We start from the raw sequence: 9,987 nt of genomic DNA on the forward strand, positions 1-9,987 counted from the left end.
AAAAATTTATAATCACATGAGTATAACATATAATCATGTAATACTTGAAAATCCTGGTTATTTTTAATCTAAATTTTAGTTAGTATATAGCAAATAAATTGAAAGGGATGGCTATTTTCATTTGTCTTTTTTTAGGAGTTAGTGTTATTTAACTAGTCCATATTGTAAAACGTGTCAAAATCTTAGAGATTAATGAGTTACTTGGTTGGAACTGTTCCTACTTACATGGCCCTTGAAATCCCAAAAGGCCTCAACAAATCCCTCTTTAATTTTGCTTACAAAAACCCCACAAAGATTCTTCAAATTCTTATTCATGTGCACACTCACTTTACTCTACAAACATTTTCCCTATAAGTAGACACTACTCAAGAGATTGCATCAACAATATAATATCTTCATTTGTTCTCTTAAGCAGCTTTAAAAATGTAAGCACTTCTATTTTCTCTCTCTCTCTCTCTATATATCTCTTCATATTTTTACTCAGAAAATCTAAGCTACACCATACATGATATTGGAAACCAAACATACATAGCCGTCCATCTAACTGATTAAACTAAAAGTTCTGGAGGGACGTATGATATATATATATATATAATTTATATGTACTCATTAAAAAAAGTAAATAAATTTATCTGATTATTTGTATATATAAATAAAGATCCTGGCCCTAGCTATTCTAATAATAATAATTCTCGTTCATGAATCATGATCATGATTAGCTGCATTTATATATTTTCGTTCTGTTTTATTGAATGTTTGAAAAGTTCTAAGTACCTCACTTTGTTCCTATAATTAGTTTTTTCATAGTTTGATTTGATACAAACTTGTTAGTTGTAGTTGTTAAAAAAAGACGTTGAAACTTGTGATCATGAGAGATTTTTGAGACGTGTGGTGTTAATTAAATAGGTTTCTTATTAAGGAAATCTTAGAATGTATTTTCATTTATTTAAAATAGCCAATAAAAAAGTAATGGTCTTCAAATCTAGAGTAGCTTTATTCTAGTTTTTATATCTTATTATGTACATATTTGTATATAAACAAAAATCCAGTTCCCACTAATTAATTATTGTGTGGACCTGCTGCTTTGTTTTTTGCCTTGCCATTTTTTTCCATCTTTTTTTCTTTTTAGTGGAAGTGGAAAAAGATAAAATAGGCAAATAATATGTTGATTAAATTTATATCGCACACTTTTAATTTTCTCGGCACAGTTGCCATAATAATAATAATATTAATTATTAAAGCATTTGGATAAATGCACGATAATCTCTTGTTTCTAAAATGACTGGGATGAGTTAGTTATGAGGAGAATTTTTAGTGAAAATGATTTTATGAATTAATTAAATTTATTATATATAACTTTTATGAATTACTAATTTAGAATAATTCTTTGATAAGATAAATATAAACCTAAGAAATAATTTTTTCTATTTCAATTTATAACATGTAAAATCAAACCATTTAAATTTTAATAAAAATTTACTTCATATTCAATTTTTTAAAAATAAAATTTATATACTTATAAATTACAATAAAAAAAAATACTGCGTTATTTAAAACCAACAAAAGAGTAGTACGATTGTGGCCATAAATAAAATACTATCAACATCAAGAATCCAAAAGAGGGAGAAAAAAGAAAAAAGATCATGTACCACTTGCAAAATGCGAGTGCCACGTGTTAGTCATAACTGAATATAACAGTATTAAAAAACTCAAAATCAAATTCGTACTCTTTTCGTTTCAAAAAAATTAACCTAATTTAATTTAAAAGAAAAAAAAATTTAATCTTGTGATTCTAAATTAAAATTATGTCAAATATATCGAAATATCCTTTAATTTTATGATCTAAACATTTTGTGGTCTAAATATATCAAGTGAAAAGTTAAAGTTAAAACTCTAAAAATGCCACGGGACCGAGGGAGTAGCTAAAGTTATTTTTGACTGTAAATTCGACTATCAAACTTAAGAATTTTTAAAATAAAATTTAGAAAGAAAAAAAATAACGCGAGATTTCTGACTTGTGAGAGCTAACTCGTTTGAGTATTTTACTACTCAACGAACTCTGTTCTGAACAGCTTTTCTATTATTTAAGTTCTTTTCCAGATTTTGACGTTATTTTCTCCAATTTTTCCTGCATGATTATTTTGCGTTTTACATTCAATAGTATTATTCCATAAATTTTATTTAGGGAGGAAAAAATTGAAACTTTGTCGTGTTCTGTAAAATTTGTAATCATGCATGTTTGCCACATGTACATGCAACTGGATTCTATGTCTATACCCCCATCAACATCTTTTATTGTAATTTCAGCCTAACTAATCCTAAAAAAGGATTGATTTAGTTTGATTTGAATAAGAATTTTAAAAAAAATATAGAAGATTTTTAAATTTTATTATTTTAAATTAAAATTATGTTAAATACATATATATATTTTTTAATTTTACGATTTTAAATATGTTATGAGAAAAATTAAGGTTAAAATTTTATAATTTTTTTTTTTATAAAACGAAGGGAAAATATAATATTGGAAACAATAATAAGTTTATATTATTTGGAACACTTGGCATCACATAATTTTCACAATTGATGTCAGTTTTTACTAGTTTGAAAATTGAAGTATCAGCTCTTCAATCATTAATTAAATTTATTTTTTTGTTTCATATTTTCAGATTTAACGTTGCCCTGTTTCTGAAAGATGGTTGCCTTCGGGAAAAAGTTGAAAGAAACTCAAATTCAAGAATGGCAAGGGTACATTTATCATTTTTCCCAAACTTTATTTATCTAATTCATATCATGTTACAATGCTTAACTTTTGTGTAATTTGTATTTTGGAAAATTAGTTTGTTAGTATTAGTAATTACACCAACTCTTTTATCAGAAACTTTTAGGGGTCGTTCAGTAAGATGTATAAGAACAATATCGAATGTATGGTGTATTACGGTATTAGTAATGTTGAGATTAGTTATATTGGATTGTTTCTTTATCCATTTTGGTTTGGTTTGTGTATTCAATGAAAGTTTATATGCAGGTAGCCTGAGATTATATATGTTTATTTTATCCAGCACTATTTCTGTTTTTTTACATTACCTTTCTATGCTGAAACAGGATCATGTACACTCAGGCCTCAGCCTAGCTGTCACAACTTAACTGTAAATTAGTTAATCATTGCTAAGTTTTTTTTGCTTCAAACAGTATTAAACGCAGAGCGGCTTAATGCTGATGGTAACACTGACTTGTTTCAGATATTACATTAACTATAAGTTGATGAAGAAGAAAGTAAAGAACTATGTGCAGCAGATTGAAGTTTCTGAACAAAGTCGCGAGTATGTTCTCAAGGACTTTTCGAGGATTCTAGATAAACAGGTACAAACATAAACAGAACGTATCTAATTTGTACGATAATCTTGGACTGTAATGTACAGATAAAAGAAGTGCAAATGAACTTTGTACGTTATACAATTGCCGCTGCTGTGAATTAGTTAAACATTACCTCATGATTTCAGATCGAAAAGATTGTCTTATTCCTGTTGGAGCAACAAGGGGAACTGGCAAGCAGGTTATTTATTCTTGGGCAAGAGCATGATGTTCTTGTACAGCAACAAGATGGTTCAAAATTATCTGAACTTCAACAGTCATATAGAGATGTAGGCAGAGAACTGTTACAGCTTCTATTTTTCGTTGAAATGAATGCCATTGGTGTGCGCAAGATACTGAAAAAGTTTGACAAGAGATGTGGTTATAAATTCACCAATTACTACGTCAAGACTCGAGCAAATCATCCTTATTCCCAGCTGAGACAAATATTTAAGCATGTGGTATGACAACTCAACTCAACTTTTCTTATTTTCCATTCTCATTAGTTTTCTAGTACTGTTCTTTTGTAATTCTGTTTTCTCTAAATTAAACTTTTAGGATTATAACAGTTTTCAACAGAATTAGCTGAGACATTATTTCTGTAATCTTTAGCATGAATCAAAAACATAACTAGCTTACAGCCATGCAAGTCACATGCAGGGCGTTTCAGCTGTAGTTGGAACCATATCTCGCAATCTTGCGGATCTCCAAGACAACAAGGGGAACTTTACTTCCATATATGATCACCCGGGTCTACCTTTTCAGGTACTCTCTTGTCCTTTTAAGTTTTACCCAATTCAGGTTACTTTATCACATTATCTTATAGTAGTTGGCACAGCAGGTTGTAAATTTCTTTTATTAATCTATTTTAGTTACATAATTTATAAGCTATTCTTCTCTGTAATTATGAGTTATGAACAGATAGACAGATAATTCACTCTTTACATCTAATACATTCAAAAGATTAACACTGACTCCTCCTTGTTTTCACACACAAATTCATGTTTGAGAAAGATAATTCACTCTTTACATCTAATACATTCAAAAGATTAACACTGACTCCTCCTTGTTTTCACACACAAATTCATGTTTGAGAAAGATAATTCACTCTTTACATCTAATACATTCAAAAGATTAACACTGACTCCTCCTTGTTTTCACACACAAATTCATGTTTGATACAATTTCCCAACGTCTCTATCATTAGTTTAACCTTTAGTTTGTTTATAATTAAAACTAATTTTGGTTCTAGAAAGTAAATCCCATGGTATAAAAAGTCACAAAAGATACTTCTCATCGCTTATTTCCCGGGGGCGACACTTCTTTAAGAAAATACATGAAGTAACTCTACTATATAATATTTATGCCACCCAATAGTATTCTGTGATATCTCCACTTGTTCTGAAAATTTCTGTAAGTTCTAGTGATTTAAGTGGAAATTTCGAACTTTTTGTGTTAAAACCGGTCTTGTGTCAGATTCTTGTTCAGGGTATAGTTGCACTCTACATATGGAAGTGAGAACTACAGAAATCTGTCTAGGTTTGTGGTATAAAGAAGAATTCCTTCTTGTAAATTGACTCTATGAGAAGTGAAGTATTCAAAGGAGACATGAGCTGATACAAAAATCATTTACCTGTAGCTCCAGTCATCCTGATTTTGTTTGTGATTAACACTTATTGCTACTATGCAGGACCCAGTCATTAGTTCTATTAATCAAGCAGTGGATAGACTAACAAATTCAACTGATTTCCTTCACTATTTGGGGAAACATGCACTCATTTTACCAGAAGAACTACCAACTCCTTCTGCGGATCATGCTGCCAATGAGAGATATCACTTGATGTCACTTCTGCTGAACTTGGCAAATGCATTCTTGTATATGGTTAACACATACATAATAGTCCCAACAGCAGATGACTACTCTATGAGTCTTGGAGCTGCAGCAACTCTTTGTGGGGCTGTGATTGGGTCTATGGCTGTTGCTCAGGTGTTCTCTTCAGTGTATTTTAGTGCATGGTCAAATAAATCCTACATGAAGCCTCTTTTATTCAGCAGCATTGTCCTTCTTGTCGGGAATACCTTATATGCACTGGCGTATGACTTCAACTCGATATACTTACTTCTAGTTGGACGTCTATTTTGTGGGTAAGTGTTGCACAACTATAGTGCTACTTAAGTAATCTGTAATTCCGTAACCCTTATTGTACAATTATATTTTTAGCTTTTGGTCTTAGCTTTTTTTATGATAGTAATTATTTGAAAGGATATCCTTATTCACTGAAGGAGGATATAATCATTACTGTTCATAAGTTATACAATACAGAACATTTTGACAAGTCTGACTTGCACTTTATTGAGCATAAACAACATTACTTGGTATATAGTTGGAGCTATGGAAATGATCTGTCCGCTTGATAAGCTAGAGCATTAGATAACTTAAAATTTATTGAAGAGGAGTCTGGAAATTTTGGATGAGACGTCAGAAGATCATAGGAAATATTCGGGGAAAAACATAAAAGGAATTGGAAGACCCTCTTGTTTTCTTTTTATTGGAGTGTTATAAGTGTATCCATCATCAGGAGTCAGGAAAATTATTTCTTCTTGGTTTCCAAAATAGAGATTTTGTCTAAATCAGAAAAAAGGGAGTAGCTCTAAGTATCTATTCCATTCTTGTTTTCTTGGTCTTAAAAGATTTATCTGAATGGCGATTGATTTTAATATTGTTTGTTCAATTGGAACCATCTATTATCAATGCGACATGTGCTTGTTTTCCACTTCATCGAGATTAAAACTTTCAATTAATTAGTTCAATTTCATATTCAGGACCAGTAAGTCTTTATCATTAGATGGCTTTTTACTATTTCAGGCTTGGTTCTGCAAGGGCAGTTAATAGGCGTTATATCACTGATTGTGTTCCTCTGCACTTGCGAATGAAGGCTTCAGCTGGTTTTGTAAGTGCAAGTGCACTCGGAATGGCATGTGGTCCAGCTGTTGCCTGCTTGCTTCAAACTAACTTTAAGTTCCTGAATATCACTTTTAACCAAGACACTTTACCAGGATGGATAATGGCTCTTGCATGGTTTATTTACCTGTTATGCTTGTGGACTACCTTTAGAGAACCTCCAATGGAGGAAATAGAGGATGCTCTACTACCAAAGTCCAATAGTGGTATGTCATCTACACTAACACTTAGTTACCTCTTCCTTTTGGGCTCTTTCACTTGATTCGTTGTTCACTTCTTGAGAACCTTCTATAAGTTGCTACACCAGGTGCCTCCTGACTAATTGCAAATTACTTGTTGCATATCTAGTCTCATGTATTCCCAATTTATATACATAGACAAGTTTAATGGATAATCTGTTTGATAGAGAAGTCACATGATTGTCACAGTGAGATGAATCTATTGGGGAATCTTAGTAGCCGGCTACCTGAACTTTCAATTTGGTGAGGGTTCAATCCCTCATCTTGTAATCTCCTTTCCCACCCCCACTTTTTTTTTTTCAAAAAGAAAAAAAAGAAGATGATGGAACTATCTGTGGTAATATATACTATGCACAAGTGCATTTGTGATACGCATTACTTTGAGAACTCAGTCATGGAGCAAAACAGATTTTTATAGTTTTCTTTTCCATGCGCCTCATTTAGCAGAATGATTGTTGCCACCTGTGAATAACACTAGAGATATGATCTCGTGGTATACTACCACATTTCCTGTTTATATGATCACTCGAAACCTAGTCATATTTCTATTCATTTCTTTTGTTTCTTCCATAAAGTCTCAAACCTGTTGTTCACTGTTTGTTTATTTCCATCTGATGGACTGTTTGAATAGCTGAGGAGGCTCTGTAGATCTAGTCCTTGCATTGGTCAAACAAACACAACATATAAATGCCAAATTGTTGGGGTGACAGTAAATGGCTCAGATCTGTTTTTTCTTTTGCCTGGCTTGATGGTTTAGTAGATGATCTATCCCTTTTACGGCTGGCGAGTTTTCCCAGATTCCTCCGCTCCTCAATATTCAAAGCATATAGAATTTTTGATGCTCATTAGGTAGACATTTCAGTCGGAGCAACGAAACCAAACGCTACATGTGGAGACATCAATAACTATATATTATCTAATCTTGTCTTTGTCGCGTGCTTCTTGTTACTTTCAAGTAATCCATCCTAAAGTTAGTTACTTTTATTCAACAGTTTCACTCTTACCCAATATCTGTGATTGATGAAGGCACATTATATGCAACAACTCCGTGCTCGTCGTTTATGACTTTTGCTCCAGAAATTTAACATTTGCTGTAATCAGAATTCCATCTGAAAGAGCTCTTTTTTCAGTTTCAGGGAAGATTGAAAATGGTTTAGTGCAGAAAGGTATTACCGAGCCACTGCTTTTAAGTGCAGAAGAGATGAAACAAGACGAAGATGAAGACCAAGATTGCGATAATAGTGAAGAATCTGCAGAGGAGATCCAAAAACCTGTTACTTCCATTGTCTCTGCGTATAAGTTGCTTACCCCATCAGTGAAGGTTTGAATTTCAGTTGATTTCATCAAGTATGATAGCTTACGCTAAAGACTAGAGGGTTAACCAAATCTCGATAAGAAAATTTAATAAAAGACATATGGTTTGTTGACATCTATAGAAGATCTTCTACACACGTCAAAATGATGACAATTTCTGGTGTGATATTGAACCATTTTATCTCAGATTTAAATAACTTACCGTTGTGTATATTTTAACCATGGATTTCTTGGTAAATGGAATTGTTAGGTCCAGGGGATACAAAACAGGAGGCTATATTGCAGAGAATTGTTTAAGTGTGTGTTAGAAAGCCAATCTAAATTGGTTGTATCCATTAGATTCTCGAGACTCAACGTTGTATACAAATTTGTAGCCTTAGGAACACATTGATGCCTCTGTGTCTTTCTGAGGGTTGTGCAGACTGAAATTGCATAGTTGTCTCTTTCTCTGTCTTTTTAATGGGCTTTAACTGTTTATGTACTCATGACTTTCTGAACAGGTTCAACTGTTTATATACTTTATGCTAAAGTATGCTATGGAGATTTTACTTGCTGAATCAAGTGTTGTCACCACATACTACTTCATATGGTCAACAAGCAATGTGGCCGTTTTCCTTGCATGTCTTGGGTTGACTGTCCTTCCAGTGAATATTCTTGTTGGAAGCTACCTCAGCAACATTTTTGAGGAGAGGTAAACACAGAAGCTATCTTGTCTCTAATTTCCTGACATTTTTCGTCAATAACACATGCATTGACGTTAAAAAAAGAAAGTAATCACGGAACAAAACTCAATATGCATGAAACTGTTTTCCATTGTATCATTGGTTGAATTAACTGCTATTCATCCCGGGAGATATTCCTTTATCCAATTTGAACGAGTCTATAGTACTAGGTTGTAACTAATGTGAAGATTCCGATCATAATTAGCTGAACTTGTAATTCATCATCAGCCACTGGTTTGCCGGAGTAGCCCAACAAACTAATATCAAAGTCAATTTAGCTTTATAAGAGAAGAGCAGACAAGTTTGTCTAGCTATTATCTGATGCTGATACTAAGTTTCAATGATTTCCTGCAGACAAGTTTTGCTTGCATCAGAAATCTTGGTATGCTTGGGTATAGTTCTGAGTTTCCATGTCGTAATTCCTTATTCCGTACCACAGTATGTATGTTCAGCTCTAATCACATTTGTAGCTGCTGAAGTACTCGAAGGTAAATTCGTGATAGATAGCACCAATGACTTCAAATGCAGCAACATAACTAATCAGGTTCAAAACATGCAGGTGTTAACCTTAACCTTCTATCTCGAGTCATGTCTTCAAGGCTTTCTAAAGGGACGTATAATGGTGGACTACTTTCAACAGAAGCCGGAACCTTAGCTCGAGTATTTGCAGATAGTACAATAACTCTGGCAGGATACTGGGGAATGAGTAGGCTTTTAAATGTCACATTGCTACCTTCACTATTTATATGCATCTTCTCCATCATAGCCACTTGCTTTACTTACAATTCTATGTATTAATTATCATCATATACAACCTTTAATTCTCTACATATTGTACATAGTAACTGTATGTAAGAGAACTATCTAACTTGAAAAACTTACCAATATAAAGTTATATTAAATCTCTCTTTCAATCAATTTTAATTTTTAGCTTCTCTTGCTTTTAGTAACAAGTATCCTCTTAATCTATGTCCGAAATTTCAGAGACACGCTTATACTATACTAAGGTCCTATTACCTCCTGAATTTATTTTATGAGTAATCTTTTACCCCTTTTCGGCCTACGTGGCACCAGCTTAAAAAATAAAGTCAACTTGGCATTGGACCCACAAGATAGCGCCACGTAAGGCAAAAAGAGGTAAAAAATAATTAATAAAATAAGTTTAGGAGGGTAATAGGACATTAGTATAGTATAAGTATATCTCTTGAGATTTTCGACATAGATTAAGGGGGTACTTGTGCATTATCCCATTATTATATTTTGATTTGCTTATAGTTGTGATATCACAACAAAAATGTACAAGCTATTTTCCGGTCGCTTTCCTTTCTAGTTACAATTCTTGTGTTTTAAGGCGGTTTTCAAAAATAGTGTAAAAAAAATATTTCGAATCATTGTTATT

The 9,987-nt window shown here is 32.6% G+C and overlaps 1 protein-coding gene across 3 annotated transcripts; it reads left to right on the forward strand.

Moving 5' to 3' along the window:
- Positions 1 to 242: 242 nt before the first annotated feature.
- Positions 243 to 9,506, forward strand: LOC101265772 (SPX domain-containing membrane protein At4g22990-like). 3 transcript variants are annotated; one of them, XM_004229811.5, is made up of 11 exons: positions 243 to 425; positions 2,667 to 2,745; positions 3,240 to 3,360; positions 3,501 to 3,812; positions 4,012 to 4,116; positions 5,042 to 5,496; positions 6,218 to 6,519; positions 7,683 to 7,873; positions 8,367 to 8,557; positions 8,943 to 9,076; positions 9,148 to 9,506. In XM_004229811.5, the coding sequence occupies exons 2-11, from the start codon at positions 2,693 to 2,695 to the stop codon at positions 9,384 to 9,386; spliced, it is 2,103 nt and encodes a 700-aa protein (XP_004229859.1). In that variant the 5' UTR covers positions 243 to 425; positions 2,667 to 2,692; the 3' UTR covers positions 9,387 to 9,506. The 3 variants fall into 3 exon arrangements, with proteins under 3 accessions (XP_004229859.1, XP_069143651.1, XP_069143653.1); XM_069287550.1 differs by lacking the exon at positions 243 to 425 and having other exon boundaries at positions 2,584 to 2,745; XM_069287552.1 differs by lacking the exons at positions 243 to 425; positions 2,667 to 2,745 and adding an exon at positions 3,102 to 3,146.
- Positions 9,507 to 9,987: the final 481 nt, after the last annotated feature.

The sequence above is a fragment of the Solanum lycopersicum genome, chromosome 1 (assembly GCF_036512215.1).
Source record: "Solanum lycopersicum chromosome 1, SLM_r2.1".
NCBI classification, from domain to species: domain Eukaryota; kingdom Viridiplantae; phylum Streptophyta; class Magnoliopsida; order Solanales; family Solanaceae; genus Solanum; species Solanum lycopersicum.